Below are 25,730 nucleotides of genomic sequence, written 5' to 3' on the forward strand. Positions count from 1 at the left end.
TTGGACATTTGAACTTGGTTATGCAGCCCTTGTCCTCATGACCCTCTCCAGCACATCTGGCACAAACAGTAATCCTCAAACATGAAGCCTCACGAAAGACTATTTTCCTACAAAAGAAGGTCCGCCAGTGGTGACTACCGACCTGACTATCTGTTCCAGGGCCTGTCCTGATGTAAAGGCATGCGAGGCCAAGCAAATATGACCTGCAAGTAGATGATAAAGAGCTAATTGAAGCCAATCAGAACTATACCCACATACGTCTTCCAAAAGGACGGGGAGAAACTGTTACACTACACCGTTAGACTCCGAGAAGCGGCTCATCTTCAAAGTCCGCATTACAGGATTTCCATCCGAAAGATGTTGAGACATCTTTTGAGGTCTCTCAACATCAGTTGGCTCCTGGTAACACTGAGACTTTGCCTGATGTCTCCCAACACTCAGAGGCTTCTAGGGGTGACATAGAGACATCTGCAGAGAACATGGTTCCACTTGCTGTAAGAGCAGGGGAATACACCCTTGAAAATGGACGAAAATCACTTTCCAAAGATATGCCGTACAACACTCGTATAATCTCATAAGAAGAGCGAAAAGAAACTAAACTGGGGGTGAATGTTGTGTATCTATGTTTCATGTTGTCTGCTGTGGACTGATCTGCATGGGTGTGTCAAAATGTCGTGGTGTCCAGGTCAGCTTGTGTGTATGTATTGTGTTATTAGCGCACCCGAAAGGGGAAAAGACGCTATTAGTTTTGTGTGTCCTGTCTGTACGTCCCCCCCCCCCCGGTTTAGATCTCAGAAACTAGAAGAGAAAATCCTACATCATGATATTTTAGATCATTCAAAGTTCTGATGCAAAGGCTAATTTCTTCTTTTCCGAAAGTGAACCATCTAATTTTTAAAATTATCTATGCAAGCAGATTTTTCCAAAAAAAAAAAATACACCACTTTTTAATGAAAAACTTCAGGGTACGTAAGTTTTTTAAAAAGGTCACAGACTTCTTAGTAACTCAAGCATTAGTAACTCAAGATTCATTCATAGATTCGCGCATTGGTACACAAATTTGACAATGGAAAAAGTGTCAATGGATCATGATAAAATATATTTTCCATTAATTAACTAATTCAATGGTATACTGATTCAAATGTTGTTTAAAAACAAATTTGATACGAACTTTGTTTTAGTTATAAGTTTAAAAAATAACTAACAACTTTTATAGCGCGCAGTTTTGACATATCGTCATTATATATTTGACAGTCTAAATGACACTTAATAGAGTCTAGATCTAGATATATTTATAATATCTATACTATAAAGTAGAAAGTAAGGCGTATGTATTTGGTGACCCGTCAAAATAGCGCCGATAAAATAGCGCGAAATTTCCCGACAAAATAGCGCGAGACAAAATAGCGCGGATTCATATATGATGTGTATAAAAGTGCCGGATTATTAGTAATTTTATGTCAAGGGCATCATTTTGTTAATGTCTGTATCTTTTTCAATATTAAAGATCTAAAATTATGTCATATTTGCCGAGAACGAGAGTACTTTAAATTATATATCATTTGTATTTGAATATGTACGACTATTGGGAGGACAACTTTATTTGTCGCCAGGGACGAAACCGCAGAGTGACTCCAAGATTTCCAATAGCATTATGGAATGTTAGAGATCGTGTGTAGGACAATCTACCACGAACAAACAATTCAGTGGAGGGATGGCACCAAACATTTCAATTGTCTATTGACTGTCATCACCCTATTGTGTACAAGTTAATCTCTTAATTAGTTCCTCTGAGAATAGGAGAACACTGAGAACAAGATTCTGAGGTACAATGCTGGAGAACGAAGTAAAGCTGCAAGCAAGACAAAGTACCTCCAAACGTCTTGCAGCTATATTACCAATGTACAGAAACAAGCCAGTGATGGAATTTTTACGTGACATTTCCTACAATTTAACTTTGTGAAAGTTTGTGTGTGTGTAAATTTGACAAGCATCTTTGCGTGTTTTCGAAGTACACTTTTATAATGTAAATAAATGCTATATTTTAAATTATTCATTTTACCTTATTATGAATTTTGCTTATTTATGTTTTAAGATATCTAAAGTGTTTCCTGCAAAATGACTGAAATATATATTTTTCTGCGCTATTTTGTCGGCGCTATTTTGTTCGTGCTATTTTGTTCGTACTATTTTGTCCGCGCTATTTTGACAGGGTACCATGTATTGTTGTTAGTATGTCCCGCATAGAAATCAAAACCGTTTGACCAATCTTGATTAAACTTGGCATAAATATTCCTTGGGTACTAACTGGAACCGTAACGTATTTATAGTAGCCCTAAAACAAACTTATGACCCTAAAAAAAAGTTGCCCAACTCTATGAAAGTATTAGTCAGTGGCGTAGCTACCAATGTGCGGGTGGTGCGGGCCGCACAGGGCACCAAGTGGAGAGGGGCACCAGAATTCCCCCAGTGTGTATTAATTTCCTATTTCCCTGAGCATTTCAGTAAAAACGACTAATTGTATGGACACGAACAAACATAAACTACTGTATTTTAAACATGAACTAACGATTTATAAACTAGTCATGTCGCTATTTTGTTTCATCTCCTTGACTTTTCTTCCATACAATGTAAGCTATAGAACAGTTTGAATCTAATTTACTACATTTATTTCGGACACAAGGTACATGTTGTTACTACACTGATCGATGCTATGTAATATGAAGAAGAAGAAGATAGGCCAACCTTTTTTACTTCATTGTTTAGTCCATTGGTTTAATCTAGATATTGAGTTTACAAATATATTTCTAAACTCTAGCTCTAAACAATTGTCTTAGTTTATTCATTTCTTTATGATTCTTAATAGTTTAATTTTTGAAATAATTCTATTGTAATGTCAATTTTTTAAAATAAGCTAACCTTTGTTTTCTACGAGTTTTTTTTAACTAATTGTAATACTGTAACATAAACAAAATGATGAACAGTGCTCAAGACTGACTTGTCTGGCTGGCGCCTCAAAACCCTTTTAAGCTCAGACGAAGAAATCGGCATCTCTGGTTCTGTACAGTCTGTGTAGTCTATAAGGGCCCCATACCCAGATCTATCGGGGTCCCGCATTACCGACCCATCGGTGTAGCAGAAAATGGCATCTGATGGGTAGGACTTTAGTGCAGCTGATGCCAAGTTTTGGAGTATGGCAGGTGTTAATCGCCTCTTGGTGGCTCCCTCTTGCCCTATAAGGTACATGTTTATTTGTGAGGCCGGCATTCTCCTCCACGGAGGGCAAGTATTAATTCTTCTAATAGGAATTCAATCAGTGGAGAGCCCAGCTGATTTTGACAAATTGGCCGCAATGTGGAGGAACGATCGCATTTTTATGCGGTTCCTCTCTCTCCAATGTTGCACTAAGATTGTGGTGGGTAGCCTAGAGTCGCCCCTTTTATAGCGATCGTAGGCCGTAAGTACCGCCCTCTCCCTCCTTAAATGTAAAGGGGCCACGTTTGTTAAGATTTCATCATCTTCATTTAAATCCAAAGATGGATTCAATGAGTGGTGGAGGTTATCCCCGAAAATAGAGAAACATGAGACCAGCAGAGCTCACATTCAGTCATCTCTTGCTTGGAGGGAACTTGAAGTTCGCCTGAGAGTAGGGAACAATATTGACAACAAGGCCCAAGATTTGATTATACAAGAGACGAAAACCTGGAGAGTTAGTAAATTTACTATCAAAGTACTATCCACTCTTGAGGGAACATGTGCTTTGAACTAACCTTTGTTTCAGACTGAATACATACATGTCTCCACAAATACAAAATGAATTTATTACAAAATTGGGGAATCACGCTAAAAAACAAATCATACAGCAAGTAAAACAAGCCAAATATTTCTCTATTATTTTTGACAGTACACCTGACATCTTAAAGCGGATCAAACTTCCCAAATTTTACGGTACGTTGTCATGGATAATGACAGGGTGCAGGTTTGTGAGTCTTTTATTGACTTCATCGAAACAAAGGACAAGCATGCTGCTGGAATAGCTGAGATGATTCTAGAGAAACTGCGTTCGGATAGCTTAGACATAATGGACTGCAGGGGTCAAGGCTATGATAATGCTGCGGTCATGAAGGTCAAAACTACGGTGTCCATAAACGTATTCTAGAAGTCACTATTCATTGCCTGCTCAAACTCTGGAGACATTAACTAGCAGAGATGAAAATTCGTCGACTAGATCTGAAGCAGGTGGATTATTGGTTGCTGTTCAGTCTTTTAATTTTCTCACCTATCTTGGATTTTGGGCTCCTGTATTAACTGAAATTAATGATGCGCAATTCTACCTTCAAAAACAAGGATTGTGTATTCGAGACTGCTCACTCAAACTAAAAACATTAGAGACATTTTTAAGTAGTAATCGAGAGGACATCGCTGAAGCCAGCATTACCTTTGCCGAAAGCGTGTGCTCAGATCTGAGAATCAGTACAGAACCTCAAAAACGTATTGGCCAAAAGAAAAAGATGCCTGGTGAGAAAAGTGACTACTCTGTACTTACACACAAAGAAGAGCTACGAAGGGAAATTTATTCTACCTTGGACAGGATTGTTCAAGAAATAATCACCCGATTCGAGCAACTTCATGATGTAGCAGATAGATATGAATTTTTGTCGCCTATTAAATCCTCAGGTTGAAATCAATTTCGATAGTACTCCTAGCGACATTGATAAAAACAAATTTCTGCTGGAGCGAAAGAGGCTTAACGGTTTGTCACAGTTTCATCAAAAGCCTTCGAATTTTCAAAACCTGTTGAGCTCTTGAATTTTATAAATAAATATCAGCTAGATGATTCAGTCCCGAATATCATCATGATTCACATATTTTTGACTATTGAGGTAAGCGTCGCTACATGCGAAGTTTTTGCAAACTTAAACTGATCAAGAATAATTTGCGATCAACGATGACTCACTAATTTGGCCATTTTGTCCATTGAACAAAAACTGGTGGAAAAAAATGGATTTTGATAAAATTATTGATACTTTTGCCAGCAAGAAAGCGCGTAAAATTAATTTGTAGTATGTTTATGTAAAAGTGATTTTTTTGAATTAACAATATTTGATTTATGAATACATATTATTTTAAACAGGTTTTGCAATGTTATTAATTAGTTTTTTTTTTTTTTTTTGGGGGGGGGCATCAAGATGAGGTACCGCACCAGGCATCATATACTCTAGTTACGCCACTGGTATTAGTATCTTATAAAATCTAGGCAAAGTTTACCATGTTGACATGAGAAAACATCGAAAGGATCTAGATCTAAATTTAAGAACTACACTTTGCACAGGTAGTTTTTTACTTTGACACATGAAAATTACAAAATATAGTCTATTGATTTCATTATTTAAAAAAAATAACTAATCTTCAAATTTGTCTTCTTTCATTAGCAATTTTACATAAATTCGTTCCTTATATCTGCGAATTTAGTAGTCCTGCCGTACTTTATAATCCCATTCATCTATCCAAGCTTACATCTAAGTCTAGACTCCATACAGTATAGATCTAACTATAATTTAGATCTAATTCAAAGAAGAAAGATCTACTTTATACTTTAACACATTAACATACAAAATAAAGTTCATTCATTTCAAATTTTAATCAAATTAACCCTCAATTTTTTTGTATCAAAAGCACTTTTCATGCTATAGCTTCCATGTTGACTTGTAAATAAATGTAAATAATTTGAACAAAATTTTAATTATTAAGGCAATAGCTTATCTTCTGACAGCTTAGGGGTGCAGATTTATTTATAACTAGACATATATTACCCGCGGCCCACGGGTTTTTTGTTTGCGTATAACTGTCGATGAGTCACTGAGAGTAGTTTGTAAACAATTAAACGAAATATAATAATGTTATAAGTAAAGCGAATGCGTAAAAATGTAAAAATAGTATGAGTGAATGGTGCTATCAAAATAGCTAATCTACTTAAATCCATTTTTTCAAATAAAGACATTTGCTTGTAGGCCTACATATATTTGATTAAAATTAAATGAATAGACTTAATTTTGTATGTTCATGTGTTAAAGAATAAAGTAGATCTTGAGTTATACATAAAGTCATAGATCTAGATCTAGAGTAATCTAGAGTTCAATATTGGCTTTTGCGAGGGGACAGTCTTGTCCAAGTCTGTCATGTCATTTCTAGCTAGCTCACTACCTAAATAGGTCAAGAATTTTTTACCGTGTTGCCAATTTATCTAATTTTGTAAGAAGAATAAATCTTTTTTAGTTGCTCTTATTACATGCAACATGTTATTAATTTTGAATGCATAGATAAGGTTAAGAATTATTATTTTAAAAAATAGAAGTGTATGCTAAATGCATATATGGAGATGCTGTGACTGAGGGGTAAAGCACTTGGAACCGGAAATCCCGTGTTCGAATCCTGGTGAAGACTTTAGCTCTAGGTAGACCACTTCGGAGGCCGACTTTGAGTTTGTGTTTCCACACAAACTGTCTTTGTAACCTTGTTGTGAAATGTTTTGTCATTCTTGTACAATATTAAAGCATAAAAGACATGTTTTTCTGTAGTGTTTTGTAAGGTTACTACACTTTTTTTCACTGACCCTTTTCTTCTGCCAGCGATCTTCTCTTGTCCTCTGCAATTTGTGCGCTAGTTTTAACAGAGCAAAACCATGACATTTATTATCATGTTTCCGTTTACAAGGTGGTAGGGTTAATGCTGAAGGCTTTCTGAAATGCTTTAATGGTTTTCTTTGTCCACATTGTGAGTCGTTTATGATGCGGGAGTCTTCCATTCTGCAGACGTTGCCTGCAATTACAGCTGAGACTGCATCAAGATTGTGTGGATGCTCTTTGAACGACTTCAGTAACAGTTTTTTTTTTCCATTTAATATTTTTCTGAGACAGATCACGTGAAAATGGTTCAGTTTTTTTTTGTGTGCATGTCTTCTGTATACGGTCCACGTTTCTGATGCATAGAGCAATGTGGGGAGGATGGCAGCTCAACAGATCCCTAACTGGTACTTGAGTAAAACCTCGTCTATTCCAGACGTTTTTAGAACATACCATACCATAGGATGCACTGACCTTGGCGATACGCTAGTCGATTTTATTTGCGTTGTTTCAATTTCTTTCCATTTCGAGTGAATGTTCTGCCAAGGGAGGTGAATCTATCCATTGCATTTATTTCCTGTCTTAATTCTTCCATCCAAGTTGCTTTTACACGGAGCAGGCAAACAGAAGACTTTTTTTTTTAGCTGCCCCCGAAAGGGAAATAGCCTTTATTAGTTTTGTGTGGTCTGTCTGTCCGTCCATCCGTTCATTCCGTTTAGATGTCGTAAACTAGAAAATATAATGAAAATTCGACATCACGATATTTTAGACCCTTTAAAGTTCTGATGCAACGGCTACTTTTTCTTTTCTAAAAGGGAGAAATTAAATTTTTAAAATCCACTATGCGATCAGTTGTTGTTGTTTTTTCATAAAAATACACCATTTTTACAACTATTCATTATTAATAGCAGTTACAATACTGAACTAAAGGTAAATGTCTTATTTTTAAGGGAAGAGTTATGTATGTCGAGGCTTTGAATGAGAGATTGGACCTTTACAAAACAATTAGATCAATTACATAATCATTAAATAACATAAGTTAGGCTAGGTTCACATTTAACTTTATCTTCACCTTTCACCTTTATCTATCCCTTAGTCTGTTGGACCGTTGGGGCACAACACAAGATCTGTCATACGTCTTTATCCATTCCTCTCTGTCCTTTGCCTTTGATAGCATTTTATTCTCCGACAGGCCAGTCCATTCTTTGATGCTGTCTTCCCATGGCTTTCTCTGTCTTCCTCTTCATCTTCTTCCTGGTACTGTTCCCCGAAGGAAGATCTTTGCGAGCCCTGAGGACCTTGTGATGTGGCCATAGAGTTTGAGTTTACGTTTTTTGACAATGGTTAACAGGTCATTGTGGGGTCCAATTAATTGAAAAATCTGTATTAACTATATCTTCATAACTAACAGTTCATTGAATACATATGAATATTAACAATGAAATAATAATAACATTAATAAGTCTCTGCATCCTGTGGTATCAAGTCATTAGTCGAATTACCAATACAACATTACCGGCAACACTTTCGACCCCAGCACATCTCTTCTTTTTGTATCGTAGTTGGTGATAGTTTGTAGTTCATAGTTTCTGATATTCTTTCTGAAAATAATTAAACCTGCCTTTTTTAGTTGCCGTAGCGGACCACTTTGCGGGCCGGTTTTGAGTTTGTGTTATAGCGAGACCGAAGTCTGAACGTAATCACTGACGATTAGGGATAGTAGCTCCGGCTCGACTCTTGCCGAATATTCGACCCTTTTTCACTATTCGGCCATATTCGGCTCCGGTCGAATAATACTGCAGGGTAGTAGGCTGAATAGTATAAAGTACACCTTGTACCTATTTAATAAGCATGAAGTGGACCTCGTTCCATAATTGTCTGTTATAGAATGTATTTACTTTTATCTAAAAACATAATAATGTGCTTAAAAATAGGACTTATATGAATATGCACCAAACATCTTTTTATTATAAAGATTATTTAGCCTTTACCTTTACCTATATCCCTTAGTCTGTTGAATCGTTGGGGCATCATGCAAGATTTGTAGACCGTCTTTCTCCATTCCTCTCTGTCTTTTGCCTTAGAACAGGCATGTCAAACTCATTAAGGTGTATGGGCCACATAGAAAACTTACTACGACCTGAGGGGCCGCAGCAAAAAAAAAATCAGTTGCAAAACAGCCTACTAGTTTTTTTTTTGTAAATTAGAAATAATGCAATAGAATGCAATAATAATGGCATACCTGTCCCTTAGTTAAATTTTTAGTACTACTGGCTAATTAAAAAATACTTTGATTACGCATTATTTTCTTTGTCCTGATGCTTGAAATCTTTTCTGGGATACCATTTTATTAATGTCAGGTTGAAATTTGTTTGTCACTGACGCTTTCATCACAGATGGCAAATTTTGATCAGATAATCTCGAACGGTGAGATTTTTTGTAGCTTTTATTATGGAAAAGAACTGCTCATTAGAGACCAGTGCATGCAAACATAGCAAGAATTTTGGCTGCAAATTTCCGCAATTCAACATACTGTTCAGGGTAAATAACTGTACAATTTTGGCACAGCCATTTCAATGTACTTCGATTTCAACTAAGACTGCTATTCTATCAGCTCTAGTTGCACATTTCCAGCAGCATTTTCAGAATCAAATGAGAACGGAGATACAAAAACACGAAAATTCTTGCTCTTATGTAACGAAGTCACGAAAACGGTAATTGAAAGCATCTACTAACGATTCTAGATGTAAGACATTCACCAAATGTCGCAACCCTATTTACTCTTTTTAGTTCCTGTCACGTTGAGAAGTGAACAAGATTTTCACTTCATATTTGGTTTATCCACAGTCCTAATTTTGCTTGAAAGCATTTTACATGATTACACGCATTTGTGACAATTTTGTCTTTACTTTGAAGTTTCGAATTCAAGTCTTGCAGGTGACCAGTGGGATCAACTGCTAATGCCAAATCCTGAACACTTCGTCAGTTTGGAAATGTTCAACAGGTTCAACTTTCATGTTCAGAAACAATACGATTTCCTCAAGCAGTGCAAACAATCTCTTCAATATTATATGTCATGAGAGCCAGCGAACTTCTGTGTAGTAGGGGACACAATCAAATTCATGTCCAATGTCATCCAGAAACATAAAAAATTGGCGAGCATTAAAACCACGGGCACGAATAAAATTGAGAATGACTGAAAACGGTCTTATGACATGTTGAAACTGTAATTGCTGTGCGCAGAATGTTTCTTGGTGAATGATGCCCTGAAAATGAGCAAATTTAAAATTATCATCAGTCTCTTATTTTTGCAAGTAACTTTGCATCAAAACCATTTAATTTCATGGTTGGTGCGCCATACCTTGTTAGACTAGATAGCTTTACCAAAGATAAATTGTACTGCATTATCACCTCCTGTCATTTCTCAAAACATCCTCGCTTGTTGTGGTGTTATGCATAGAACAGAACTCAAGTAGTTCCTCGTGTATGTCAAAATTCCTGTCACAGGTCCTTATGAATATAACCAACTGTGCTACACCCTTTACATCAGTTGACTCATAGAGAGCCATAATTCATAATTCAAAATCAGCTAATTTGTTCTTTAATTGTTCACGCAACCTGACTGACATGTCATTTATTCTATCACAGTGTCACTAGTTAACGCTATTTCTTTGAATGCTTCTGGACAAATTACTTCGGCTCTAACGACACACTCCTTCATAAAATCACATTTATTAAATGATTTGCAATGGCTTACAATGAAGTTTGACAAAATGTAGCTTGCTTTCACTGCAGTTGTTCACTCGTTGTTTCACTCGTTGTTCAGTTTAACAAATACTATTTTTCAATTCAAGTAGCTTGTCATCTCTTGTTTTCCAGCGTAATAGTTTAACATTATTTTTATAATTTTTTAGGTGGCCAAGGGGGCCGCATGCAAGGTGGTCGAGGGCCGCATGCGGCCCCCGAACACCCAGTTTGACATGTCTGCCTTAGAACCTCTTTCAATGGCAGGCCCGTCCATTCTTTGATGTTGTCCTCCCATCGCTTTCTCTGTCTGCCTTTTCTTTTTCCTGGTACTTTTCTCTGAAGGAATGTCTTTGCGAGCCCCGAAGACCTTGTAATATTGCCATAGATTTTTAGCTTGCGTTTTTTTACGAGAGTTAGCAGGTCATCATTGGGTCCAATCGGTGCAGTAACCCTGTCTCTAGTCTCTTAGTTCGGTCTTTAAATGTGATACCTAGTATCATCCTTCCGTAGCATGTTACAGACAGAAAGATTATAAAGATAAGGCGTGTTAATATAAATAGAAACGAAGCTTTACATTATAAATGCGCTTTAAATACAGAGCAGCAATGGCTGACACATTTTTTCATTTTCTCTTTGAGTGGGTTAGTTAACATGTTCAGATGTTATATACCTTGACTACGTCACGCTGACCATACGTCTGTCTAGCTGTGGGGGTGTATCTCCAGTGGTAGAGATAAACAACTTCTACACCCTTTTTATTTGTTTTGTCCATCACATTGAGTTCATTGATAGGTGACCACAAGTCCAATACGATGGACGTAGGTTTAATGTCAGCATATCGACACTCTCTAGAGGTCACACTTTACGAGGGAACTGAGTTTGTTTATTTGGTAGCAATTCTTAATTAGGGGTCTGGACTTAAGCCACACCTCTAAACGGGTAACCGAACTGGCTTTGAATACGTAATGGGACCATATGGCTCAGACAACTAATCTACTATACAGATTAGTTTGTGATAGGCCTTTTTATAAATACTATTAATCTTTAATTTCTCAATTAGTAACAGAGTTTAAAACAATAAGGTAAATAAAAGGAAAAAAAGTAATACGAATATAAGTATGTTATTTAACAGTTTTGCAAGATTTTCAGCAACACAAGCTATTTACAAGACATGTAGGTATCCGGCTCCTGCCGAATATCCTATTTTACTATCCGGTCATATCCAGCTCCGGTCGAATATACCAAAGTACCATCCGGTGCACCTCTACTGACGATACTCTGCAGATCGATTTCGGAGCAGGCATTTAGAACACATTCGGCAGCAAATAGCAGGTCCTTCATTGTTGCTGATTTCGCTTTAAATTTCGTTTCGATTCGCCTCGGGTTTTATAGTCCACCATCAAATCTGTACGTTATAATTATTCGTTATATGTACTGTCAACATAGCGAAGAACTAGATACTGAACAATGTGGGTACTAGGACACAACCGTGTTTTACCCCATTTGATACTGCAAAGGACCCTGGTGGTTCTCCGCTCTCCTGAATACAAGCCTTGGTGCCATTATGAAAGACTCACCATGGTTATGAATTTTTGTGGACATCCTTATTTAGATCTTCCAGAGATCTTCCACTACTAACAGTGTCAATGCTTTTGTTAGGTCAATATATATTGAAAAGAGGTCAGTATTTTGTTCTTGGCATTTGTCCTGGAGCTGCCTTTCCAAAACATCATGTAAAGGGTCTTTATCTGTAGCTGCGCAGATTAGGCCAGATCCGATCATATTAGACGACGAAATCAATAAAAAAAAAAGCTTAGCTGTAGCATTCATATTCTCCTGCCTGCTGCAACGCCGTGGTAGCACGTTTACCAGATGACAAAATCGCCAAACTGCAACAAATTCAGAACAAGACGAGATTCTGCTACATCTCTCTTGTGAAAGCAAGAATCAAATACATTGTGGCCACACTTTGTCATCAGTAAGATCACAAAATCTATAATACGTGCCTTCAGGTATGGGGCAGCTATACAAGCAAAACAAAAAAATGCTTTAAAAAAAACAAAGCTTATCAATTAGTTTAGCTCAGTCATGTAATTAAATGTTTAATAGATCTATCCTAAATCTGTGATTAGAAATATTTTTGTACCTAATGTTTTTGTTTAACACTATTTCATACTTTTAGCTTTCTCAATAGGCCATGATTCTATCACTTGTCTGGACCAGTTGTTAGATATAGGGGAAGAAAGAACGAGGTATCTGGGTGATCGCTTTTAAATGATTTTTTAAAAAAAGGGAACGACCTGAATTTGAACTTGTGGTCTAAAGCATTCTGGGGCTTCTCTAGCCAATGCCCTAACCACTCTGCTAGGGAAGATTGTATGAACATGGAAGATTATGTAATTATCTATTGTTTCTATTTCATATTTGTGTTCACTAAACCTTAGACTAATTCAGCTGATACCACCACTTCAGTCAAGTACAATTTCTTTCCCTTGTTTGTGATACCAAACAAAATAATTTATTACCATTAGTTAATTTACCCCCTTTTTTTTTTTTTGATTCCTATGTTTTCAGGGGTGAAAGAAATAATTGTGCAAAATTTCAGCTTGATCCGAGATTGGCTGTCTGAGAAATAAGGTGCACAAACTTTTGACTAGACGGTCACTATACAGACAGAAAGACAGAGTGAGTTGATATTAGCTTTGTAAAAATTGTGCGTGATACTTACATATAATATTAGCTAATACCCGTGCTACGGTACGGTCGAAATAGTTGGTATAAATGCCTGTTTTGCCCTCAACACTTTTAAAGCTATCAATAAAACAGCGTATAACAACGCCCCAACCCCAACACAATTTTCTAGCCCTTGAATTTTATGTCCTTTTTTTTTTTGTTTGTCTTTTTCATCGTACAAACGAAAGGCTCGCAACCCCCCCCCCCCTCTCCCCCCATTATCAACAAATACTTCTTTGGCCAATCATTTGTAGCCTTCGATTTCCCTGCACTATAATGCTCCCCACATATACACACATTTTTAAATGGAAAACGCCCTTTCTCGCGTTAGAGTTTGAAAGAAGAAATATTACTATTCGCAACATATTTTAGTCCACAATTTAAATATTTTGTTCAGTCATATATATAAATGTAGAGAATTACCTTATTTAGAATAGCACATTGTATCTTGTAATGAAACGGCTGTCGTTCAATTGTAAGAGCTCATAAATATACATGATACCCGTGCTTCGCTACTAATTGGTATGTATATATCGCCTTGAATACTTTTAAACCTATCAATAAACAGTCCGCATTACAACGCTACCCTACAGCTAACACAATTTTGTAGCCCTCAAATCCTAAAAGTCTCCTTATTTTGTCTATTTCATCCTTTAATCGAACGGCCCACAAACCCATATTATTGAGTATGCACAAACACTACATCAGATGTAGCCTTCCATTTCACTGCACTATAATACTACCCACATACATCATTATGCTTAACTTTGTCCACTATTTACATATTTATTTTTATTTTGTCAGTCAAAGATCTAGATCTAGAGAAGCACCTTTAGAATCTGCAAAAAACGTAATAAATATTAGGACTTTTATTTTTTTGATTTAGAATAGAGGCATACTTATAAATCTAGATCTAGCCGTTTTAAAATAGTTCTGCACATCTTATAAGACGGGTAAAATTTAATGTTGAACCATCACTTGCTCCAGCATTTCCGAGAAGCTTTTGAGTTTAAATCCCTCTCGAGGATATGTTGAATGGAACCCCCCTCCTTTCAATACAAAAAAAAAAGCTAAATCAAGCGAGTCACAAAATTCTAAGAGCGTAATTAAGGGTGGGGGTGGGGCTCGAGCAGACAGATTGGGACATATTTATAAACAACTGCCCTGACATAGATGAACTTACCACAGCCGTCAATTCGTATATCCAGTTCTGTGTAAAAATAATTTTACCAAAGAAGATAATTAAAACATTCAGTACTAATAGACCTTGGATGAGCAAAGAAATAAAAGATGCGATCCTATGCAAGAGAAGTCATTCTGTATTCACCTCACCCTTAAAAATAAATTATTTGAAGGAAAAGAGAGGTTTGAGAAAAAAAAAATGTAAAGCTTTTTCTAGAAAAATCTTTAAAGCTTGTTGGACTGTCTTGAAACAAATGACTGGTTATGTAGCTAAGCTCGAACCAATGTGTGTTGCTGACAATAACAAATTAGTCAATGAATTAAATAATTTCTACAGTCGTTTTGACTGCCACAACTTTGATAAGAACCATGATGACTTATTGACATCATTTGACAACATCAATCTAGACCAATTTCAAGAACTGTTTAATAAACTAGAATAAACTAATAAACAAAAATGCTCAAACAAGTCAAAGTGAAAAACTTGTAAAGCTATGTTTGGAAAAATTGGCTTGAATCTTATGTGCTATACTCAATAAGTACTGCAAAAACGCACACAATACCTACCGTTTGGAAGACATCAGAAATACTACATTACCCAAAAAGAAGATCATTGTTTCTGATAACAACCTACCTCCCGTAGCACTTAATCCATTCCAATGAAGTGCTTTGAAAAAATAATTCTAAAACGTCTATTGAAATATGCCCATTATGTGGATTCGTAATTTTCATCTATATCTAAAGGAGAAATAGATGTTGATCTAGATCTATGTAGAAATAAACAGTAGGGCCAGTAGTGCTTTTGGACGCCTTCAGGCGAGAGTTTGGCGGAATAAATCGCTCCGCCTGCCTACAAAAATCAATGTCTACCAATGCGGTAATTCTCTAAATCCTTCTATATGGATCTGAGACGTGGGTATTATACAGAAAGCAACAAAGACTTCTTGAACGCTTTCACCAAAGATGCTTGCGCTCCATCATGCATATGCGGTGGATAAACCACACTACAAACAGCGTTGTCCATGCGAACGCCGGTATGGACAGTATAAAGGGACTTCTTATTGTCCGACAGCTACACTGGGCAGGGCACGTATCCCGTAAGGGGGACGAGCGTATCCCAAAAGAAGTCTTTTTTCGGTGAGCTAAAAGGTGGTCGACATAACAGAGGTGCCCCACAGAAACACTTTAAAGACCAGCTTAGGTGCCAACATGCCTTAGCTGACATAGAAGAGAGAACTTGGTTGCATGAGGCCTCAGAACAAAACAGCTTGAGGTCACTAACAAAGGCCATCTCGCTGTCTGCATTGGTTTTGAACGCCGTAGGAACGATCTATTAGACGTTTCTAGTTGATGCCGACATCGTCCAGCGACCTAGGATGATAAGCTACTGTTCCATCGATGTAATCGCCAGTTGCTTAACATGCGACCAGTTTGCCCCACCCATTGGGGTAACCTTTCTCTCTCTCTCTCTCCCCCTCTCTATCTCTCTCATGTCTAGTTCGATTATACATGTAGTTAAAGCGGATCTGAGCCATACATCGGCAAGGATAGATTTGTGGTCGCAAAGTGTGCTACCATCGGAGAGCCAATCTTTTAGTGAGGAAACAGTTCCCTCTACCGATACGGTGCCAGGATGTGAAACAGATGGCCTGCATCCTTTAGGCGCGCTGGCCTCCCGTTTGAATGGGGTAGTCTTGCCCCCCAACAAAACCCGAAAGGTGACCGCACCAGGAGACAAGGCAAAAGGAGGTAGTGGTGCATCTCAAACCGTTAACGACTATAGCAAGCAGCAGCTTTGAATAATCCACCTTATTCTAAATCGGCAGTTGGCGCTGAAACAGATAGAGGTTCATACACTTGTAAAGCGAAACGAGGTTGAGGTCCTTATGTGTCAGAAAACTCAATGCTCGAACCAGGGACCGCCCCTTCTTTATGGTTGCACTGCTTTCCGGTGACCTTGCGTGAATTTTTGCCAGGTCCTAGTGAGCTTGTTGGAAATACGTTGACAGCCCCGAGTTGTGGAATCCAGCGTCCCTGCGAAACCTGGTCAGACAGATATGTTGACATTTGAGGTGTACAAATGTAGTCAACGATTCACAAGTGTAAACCTGTACAACCCACCCAAGTTCGAGTTACAATTCACACTGCGTGAGCACGAGGACGATGGTTGCCCGCTGGGTAAGTTCGGAGACAGACACATCTAGTCACAAGCTGCTCGAGATATGTGATAAATCAATTCTGGTTGTTTTGCACGATAAAGACTGCCCCCACTCGGCAATGGGGGCGTGTCGCGGTTAGATCGGTCACTGTAGACAATTTATCTAAGCACGCAGTCGAGAATAGATGTACTGGATAACTTTGGTAGCGATCACTAGCCAGTCTTAGTTACTACTGAACTCATCAACTCCATATTTAGAACCTGAATAGTTGTGCAATCATGCTATTCTGTTTAGGGGTGCATCGGATGTCTTATCTTATCTTATATAATACAGACGTTACTTCAAAAAAGAAGATGATTACGTCCTACGCGTCATGCATTTAGTCATGCATATTAACCAATGACTTAAATTCTGCCAAGTCACTGGTTTTCCTGGCTAGCTCAGGCAACCCATTCCATTCTCTAATAGCACTAGGGAAGAAGGAGTATTTGTACAAACTTGTCCTAGCATATGGGACGAGGAATGTGCCTTTATCTTTGTGTCTTTCTGAGTATTTTATTAAATTTTGTTTTTGTATACTTGGACTTGCTGGAGGTCTTAGCTGGAAACATCAACTGGACATACGTCTCTTTGTAAAGGCTATTTTGAGCACTGCGCCAACCTAGACTTAGCTGATGGACATGTTTGGAAACTCTTAAGTAACTTGACCAAGGCGCCCCTCTTAACGACACAAGGGTCGATGGACACAGACAGTAAAATGTCGGACGCACTAAACCGTGACTTTGCAGCCATCTCAAAGTTGGTGAAAAAGAGTGACGTGTCTAAGGCCCTCTCTCCCTCTGTCTCTGGAATGCCCCTTTTTTCCACCCTGCGCATCGCTTTAAAACACACACAGCCGACCAATGGACAAAAAAAACACATGCTTTTGGGCCGTGAATTCATGCCCACAACAAAAAAAGTTTAGGCCTACGTACAATCTTTGACTACTTTTCGGCTTCTCTATTCAATATCGATATATTGAATATATTCGAAGTTGCTTTTCTACGGAAACCCCTCCCAAACCTGCTTCCAAAATTTTCGGCCCCTTTTTGTTTATTACAATGACAACCCTAAACTTTTTTTTTTTTGCATCTTCCAATTGATCGACCCTTCACCAAACACTTTACAGCTTTTGAATTCTAGATCTAGCACCTATATTTAGTTTTATTTTTTTAAATACCTTAATCATAAAGCAAGCGAATGGACGTTAGTAGACATCATAAACATTTCTTTAGACTTGAGACCATCAGTTTCAGGCCGAAGGCCCTTACAAATTACAATACATTTATTTTGGAATGGCGTGCTCTAAAAAAATGAAATATCAATTACGTTGTACTAATTGTATTTGTTTGACTCCTGTTGAATGTAGTGAAAAATAGTGCAACAGAATATAGTATTCTTTACACACTCACAGGCGCGAATCATTATCATTCCTTGTTTTCTCTCTCGAACAAAACAATAGACTTAAAATCTTTCTTCTTGATGCTATTAGGCTATGCTTTTTTTTATATTTATTTTGTTATAACCATGGCTAAAAGAAAGCGGAAATGATGTGACAAAATGACGTAAGGCAAATTAAAAATAAGTTGACTTTGGCAAAAAGTAAGAATTTTTTTTTTATTTTTTTTTTTGCGAATTGCAACGTTTGGGCTGCGAATCTGTCAAAAGCGTTTCTCAGCAGGTGTTGAAGAGGTAAAAGAAAACCTCTGTACTAAATTTCAGGTGAATCCTTACGACACTTAATGAAATCGTTAGGACTATACATAAGATTTCATCCTAAATAATTTTCTATAACATTATGCACCCTATTTCCCACTAATAAATTTCACTAGTTCACTTTTTAACCCTTCGTTTGAATTTATATCGAAAATTAAGACAATGGGGCCAGGTTAAAAATTAAAGGGTCAGCAAACATCATGTTTATTTGAAACGCTTATAAATTATCTTTCAGTTAGTTAACTTATTTTCTATAAGATACTTTATAAATGTCAACACATGTGTTCATTAATGAAATATTTCTTCTTCACCCATTCCTCAGCTCCTGAAAATTGTTTAAACTACGAAAGTACTTATCACATAACTAGAGGTAACTCTAGCAAGTCAATCTTAACATTGTAATCATTTAAGACAAGATGTCGCATGAACCATAGCTTTTACTAACTTCTTTTGAAGAGTCACAAATCAGATCTAAATTGATGTCATCAGAAATTATATTCTAACAAATTTTCTAAATCTACTGCTGCCTAAAATAATCAATATTATATTTTTATTTGGCAATATTAATAGTGGAGCATTTAAATAAAATAATAATTTAACATCCAATTACAAAACAATAATAGAAACATTAGTGGCACTTAAGAAATTGTTTTTGAAAAAGGTAAGTATATATCTTAAATATTATTTATGTTGAAAACCTTCGATAAACCTTCAATGATATTAAAAACTTAATAACAATTTGAATGTGTAATAGACATTTGATCTCTTTGGCTAGTCTATAAAATTTACTCAAACTTCTCCTCAAAATAGGTGTGTAAATAAAAGAAAATTCCCTATCAGTCTTTTACAACAATATATTTAATTAACGGGTATTGTTTAAGATTGAACTTATATTCTTTCCCTAAACCTGTCTCCTTTGTGTTTAGCTTGTGACTGTGTGGTGTATCAAAGTAGTGGACTCACCAGTGGCCGGTTCACCTCACCCAACTTTCCTCAGGTCTACCCTGCCAGCATCAACTGCATTCTCTATTCCTTTATTGGGGAACCTTTGGAAATTATAGAATTAAATTTCATAGAGTTTGATCTAAAGATGCCAGATCCAAGCGGGTAAGTTGCTTGACAGATATTTTTTTCAATATCTTTTGTGCGCAAGTAAGATTATTACATCTACATTTAATTTATAATAGCTATTTAATGTTTTTATTAAATGTAATATAAAAATAAAGACACCATTTACTAGACAGTAATTATTAAGACTATACAAACTTAGGTGTGTAGTACACCAAATGATTAATAAGTAATTATATCACAATCAAGTCTTTCATCATACAAAATAAACATGAAAAATAAATGTTTTATGCAGTGTGAATTCTTCTCAGATTAAAAATACTTTTTTCGTTAAATTACTAATAGCTAATAATATATATATATATATATATATATATATATATATATATATATATATATATATATATATATATATATATATATATATCTTATCTTATCTTATATAATACAGACGTTACTTCAAAAAAAAGATGATTACATCCTACGCGTCATGCATTTAGCATGCATATTAACCAATGACTTAAATTCTGCCAAGTCACTGGTTTTCCTGGCTAGCTCAGGCAACCCATTCCATTCTCTAATAGCACTAGGGAAGAAGGAGTATTTGTACAAATTTGTCCTAGCATATGGGACGAGGAATATGCCCTTATCTTTGTGTCTTTCAGAGTATTTTATTAAATTTTGTTTTTGTATTTGAAGATTATGGTTCAGTGTTTTATGTATAATTGCTACTTTACTTTTGGGTCTTCTGTCCTGAAGGCTTTCTAAATTTAGTGATTTTACTAAAGGTGTTACTCTAGTTAAGTGTGAATATTTGTTTGTTATGAATCTCGCTCCTCTATTTTGTGTCTGTTCCAGTTTCTTAATGTTATCTTGAGTTGAGGGTCCCAAACAGAGGATGCATATCCTATTATTGGCCTAACCAAGGTTAAATAACATTTTAGTTTTATGTTCTTATTTGATTTATAGAAATTTCTTTTAATAAATCCTAATGCTTTGTTTGATTTTTTTATAGTTTCATCAATATGTGGATTCCATGACAGTTTTTCATTTATTATAACACCTAGGTATTTGCGTTTTTAGTCTTTGTTACTGGTTTGCCATGAATAAGATAAGTGGAATTAATTTGTTTTAGATTTTTTTTTCTTAATAACTGACATTTTTCTGGGTGGAAAGACATGCTCTAAGTTGATTCCCATTTCTGTAATTCATCTAATTCTCTTTGTAAAATTTCTGAATCTGCTGTTGTTTTTATTGTTATATATATGTTATGCATTCGTCTGCAAATAATATGACTTTTGTTCCTGGACTAATGCAATTTGGCAAATCATTTATGTAAATTAAGAAAAGTAGTGGACCTATGACAGTTCCTTGAGGTACATCTGGGTTTACTGTTATTGGTGTTGATTTAGAGCCATTTATTATTACAGTTTGTCTTGTTTTGGTTAAAATTCGGTTTATTATTACATTTTTATTAAATGAAAGCTGACAATGCCGGTTTTTTTTTTTAATCGCGAATAGGATTGGCGTTTTTCATATTGAATGACACCCCGAAATGACAATTTTGTCTGTTTTAAGGAGATTTGCATCAGTTTTTAGAAGATTTTAATAATATCAGGAGATTTTCATGACATTTTCTTATATTTGATAATTTCAGGGGAATTCTAAGAACTCTTTAATATTATGTTAAAATGGTTTAATATAATAATTTACACCTAGAATTCGCATCGCGCGGGGCCTATGAAAACGCGGGGTCCACTGCGGCCGCATAGGTTGCAGTGGCCTAAGACCAGCCCAGCAGTTTGTTCTCTCCCTATAAGAAAATCTTTAATCCACTGATGCAATGGACTATCAATGCCAAAATATTTAAATTTTTTAAGCAAACTATGGTGGTTAACTTTGTCAAAAGCCTTGGAAAAATCTAGTAAGATAGCATCTATTTGCTCACTATCATCTAAACCTTTTGAAAAATTATCAATCAGTCGTATTAGTTGAGTTTCACATGATCTATATTTCCTAAAACCATGTTGGTATGGAGTAAGGACATTATGTAATTTATGATATCGCTACATATTAAATGTTCTAGGATTTTACATGTGATGCTGGTAAGTGATACTGGTCTGTAGTTTCCTGGGTCAGATTTTTGGTGGGGGGTGACGTTAGCTTCTTTCCAGTCCCTTAGTACTCTGTCCTGGTTAAGAGATGCCTGAAAAAGTTATTTGAACACTGGGGCTAACTCATTGCTTAAATCTAGAGCCAACATCAGTTTTGAAAAGACTATCTCGTTCTTGAAAAGAATATCGCGTTCGAGAATTTTACAACGCAAGGAGTTATAGATTCTAGAATTTAATAAATTAATGTTCAGGAAAAATGTGCGCATTGTCTTCTAAGTCTAGATTTAAATGCCTACATTTTTATCATGAGAATTATTAAAGAAAAAAAAAACAGTTGCTTATTAAATTTAAAGTTGCTCTAAGTTTATTGATAAATTATCTAAGCTTTGCTTATATTTTACGTAAATCTAATATAGACCACTTCTAGATTCCAGATCTACAAGTAGATCTAGATTTAAACTAGATCTTAATTCTACATGTAGGAAAGGTTCCAGTAAGTAATTACTTTCTTATTCAATGCCCTTTGGCCTTATTGGTAGAATCCTTCGATCAAGAAGATGACGGTGTGAACATCACGCAATTTGTATAGCGTTTGAGCTAAAATTAATGTTTCTATATTATATTTTATTTTAGGTTATATAATGGAGGTATTGTCTTTTCAAAATGTATTGTTAGCGGCCCTTGTAAGGTTTGTGTTAAAATGTCAGTCTGTCACACTTTTTTTGTGTATTTTCAGTATCACCAAGTCGAATATTTTTATAAAATATACAAGAAATGCTCACAGCAAATATAAATATTAGTTAAAGATGTTTTTTTCTGATCATATAGCTGCTAAAATTAAAAGAAAACATTTATGTTTGTTTATAAAGGCTAAGAATACACTTTATATGTAAATATCATGCACATTTTTAAAAAAATAGACTTTTTATGCAGCGACTTTTGTGCAGTAGCGTGACGGCCGCGACAAAATATGGTACTAAAATAGTTCCCTCAAAAAGTTTTAAATATTCTGATTTTATTTTATTTTTTGTTTAGGATAAAAGCCGCTTATTTTTGTGCGTTTTGTCAGTTGGTCGGTCTGTTCCTCACGATTAGAAAAAAAAACAACAACTTATAACCGTTTTACCAATCTTGATAAAACTTGGCATAAATGTTTCTCTGATCATGTCGGAGACAATAGTATATGTTTAATGTCCCTACAACAAGGCCCTAAAATTTTTTAAAAAGTTCTAAAGCTATCACTATTAAGAACGAACCTTTTTAACAATACGATTATACCCGTTTTCACAGTATTTTATATTGGATATCAATATGTCGGGTAAGGGTGTACACTAAATTTTACAACCTACTTTCATTTTCATGGCGAAATTTTAAAAAAGTGTAGGTAACCAACATTTGCCATGTTTTACATAGATCTAAATCCAATCCACTATATCAATAATACTCAAAGTAATGCCTGCAGACCGCGGGTCATATATACAGTAGCATAGCTACTTGTGCGAGTGGTACAGGCAGCACGGGGCATCAAGTGGTGGGGGGCATCAAATTAAGGATACATTTTCTCAATAAAATCAACGCATTGAACATGAACAAAGATAAACTACTGAATCTGAAATGGTAACTAGAAATTAATTGACTTTGCTACTTTTCTTAACCTCCTATGTTCTTTCTTAAATTAAACGTAAGCTGTGAACCAGGTTGTTACTCAATTGTTCAGTACTCTTGTTTCATCTAGATCTAGAGCTTATAAATAAATGCCTTAGACTCTAAAATAGCAGAATCTGGCACTTAATGGGCATCGCGAACAAGTTGAAGAAGAATGACAGACAAAATCTAGGTCATTTTGTAGGAGTTTGTGAAATTACTATCCAAGTTCAATCCACTCGTGAGAGAACATGTGCTCCGAACCGAGCTTAGTTCCAGACCAATTATTCACATGTTCACAAATATTTTTCGATTTTTTTGACAGTTCACCTGACATCATAAAACTGGATCAAATTTTCAAATGTTGAGAATACGTTGTCATGGATAATGACGAGGTACAAATCCTGTAGTCTTTCATTGACATCATCTTAATTCATTATCTGCTCGAACCATTCTCGGAATTTTTCTGGAATTCGGGCTGAAGTTGAAATCTATTCAGTAACATTTTTCGATACATTGAACCGTGCACACACCTTTTTATCGACCAGCACACCGCTCGGAATTCCTCAACAAAATAACTGAAACTAGCCTTAAACGCTTGGTTAAAACGCGCCTGAGCGCCAGAGAAGAAGTCTTTAAGATAGTTATTAACTGAATTAAGGAGGACGCGTAAGTCTACCTTCAAAAACAATTCGAGACTGCGCACTTAAGCGGAAAAAAATCAAAACATTCTTAACTTCTAGTTGGGAGAACATCGCTGAAGCCAGTGTTACCTTTACAGAATGCATGTGCTCAGATTTGATGATTAGCACAGAACTTCAAAGACGTGTTAGCCAAAAGATGCCCGACGGAAAAGGTGAAGATTCTGTATTAACACAAGGATGGAAATTTATTCCTCCTTGGACGAAATAGCTCAAGAAATAATAACCTGACATAAACAATATCATAATGTGGTAGGTAAATATGAATTGTTGTCACCATCCCAACTATTGGTTCTTCAGATCGAAATTAATCTCGATTAATCTCTCAAAGCAACATTGACAAAAACAAATTTCATCTGGAGCGAAAGATACTTCAATGGTTTGTTGCAGTTTCTTCAGAAGCATTTGAACTTCTGAAACAAGGACACTGTTTGAGATATTGAGTTTCAATAAACAAGATGTTGGCTAGATGATTCAGTTGTAAATATTGTCATTATTTTCATATTTCTTGACAATTGTGATAAGTGAAGTTCTGTGCGAGCGAAGTGTTTTCAGGCACAAGCTACTCATTAATTAATGGCAATCAACGCTGAAAAAATTTGTGACTCACTATTTGGCAATCTTTGGGAAAAAAATAGATTTCAATTTTTTCAGCAAGAAAGCAGATAAGATTTTTATATTATCTTTTTGTTAATTTTTTTTGCAAATCAGCAATACTTTAACAATAAATACAAATAAAACACATTAGATCGAAAAAAAAAAGTAATTTCGATGTTATATTTAGTTTTTTTAATGCTTTTTTTTTTAGAAAGGTGTGGGGGGCATCACATGGAGTTACCGCACTGGGCATCATATACCCTAGCTACGCCATTGTATATATAATAATAATAATAATAAGGCTAGTCTTCGAGTCCGAAGATTAGTGAGGAATACAGTATTTCCCGTGGCTGCGCAGCCCCAGTTGTGACCTGCATATTTTGCCACATCCAGAGCAAGCATAACCATTGTCCGCAGGTGGTCGATTTAGATTTTCTTTTCGTCGTCTGCGTTTGTCCTCGGCAGCAGATTTTCTTTTGGTCTCAAATGTGTATCCCGCGGCCTTCGTGAGTGACCTCCAGCTGTCTCGTTCCGACGCCGCATGCAGCCAGGTGCTCTTTTCTATGTCAGCCAAGGAAAGTTGACGCATAAGCTAGTCTTTGAAGCGTTTCCGTGGGGCGCCTCTGTTACGTCGACCACCTTTTAGCTCACCAAAAAAGACTGCCTTTGGTATACGTTCGTCTCCCATACGGGATACGTTCCCTGCCCAGCGTAGCTGTCGGACCATAAGAAGTCCCTCTATACTGTCCATACCAGGACATCGCTGTTTGTAGTGCTGTCCTGTCCATGATGGAGCGCAAGCATCTTTGGTGAAAGCGCTCAAGAAGCCTTAGTTGTTTTTTATATAGTGTCCATGTCTCAGAGCCATATAGAAGGGTTGAGAGAACCACCGCCTGGTAGACATTGATTTTTGTAGGCAGGCGGAGCGATTTGTTCTTCCAGACTCTCGCCTGAACGCGTCCAAAAGCGCTACTAGCACTGGCTACACGGTTATCAACTTCCCTTGAAAGTGAGGCGTCATTTGACACTATACTACCCAGATATGTGAAGTGGTCTACCACGTTAAGGGACTGTCCGTTAACTTTGATCCTTGGGGCTGAGTATGTTTCATTTGGTGACTTCTTTTTTCCCGAGGTTTATAGATAGACCGAAAGAGGAGGCAGCGTATGCAAATTCGTTTACCGCGTTCTGGAGGTCATGTTCATTGTGAGCTAGCAGGGCGCAATCATCGGCATAGAGAAGCTTATGACCATCTCCTTTATTCTTGTATGGGATAGTAGACGCCGGAGATTGAACACATTGCCGTCAGAACGAAACCGGATGTAGATGCCTTCATGCAATCGCTGCCTCATTTGACGCAGCATTACGCCAAAGAAGATAGCGAATAGAGTAGGTGCTAGTACACAG

At 36.5% G+C, this 25,730-nt stretch overlaps 1 protein-coding gene across 1 annotated transcript in view; it reads left to right on the plus strand.

Moving 5' to 3' along the window:
* The window catches only part of LOC106059857 (suppressor of lurcher protein 1-like), a 266,518-nt gene that overhangs the window by 14,927 nt on the left and 225,861 nt on the right, over positions 1 to 25,730 (plus strand). The window contains exons 3-4 of the mRNA XM_056031426.1: positions 18,522 to 18,569; positions 19,126 to 19,306. Coding sequence (XP_055887401.1) covers positions 18,522 to 18,569; positions 19,126 to 19,306 — 229 coding nt within the window. The remainder of the gene's footprint in view (positions 1 to 18,521; positions 18,570 to 19,125; positions 19,307 to 25,730) is intronic.

This window comes from Biomphalaria glabrata, chromosome 6, assembly GCF_947242115.1.
Source record: "Biomphalaria glabrata chromosome 6, xgBioGlab47.1, whole genome shotgun sequence".
Lineage (NCBI taxonomy): Eukaryota > Metazoa > Mollusca > Gastropoda > Planorbidae > Biomphalaria > Biomphalaria glabrata.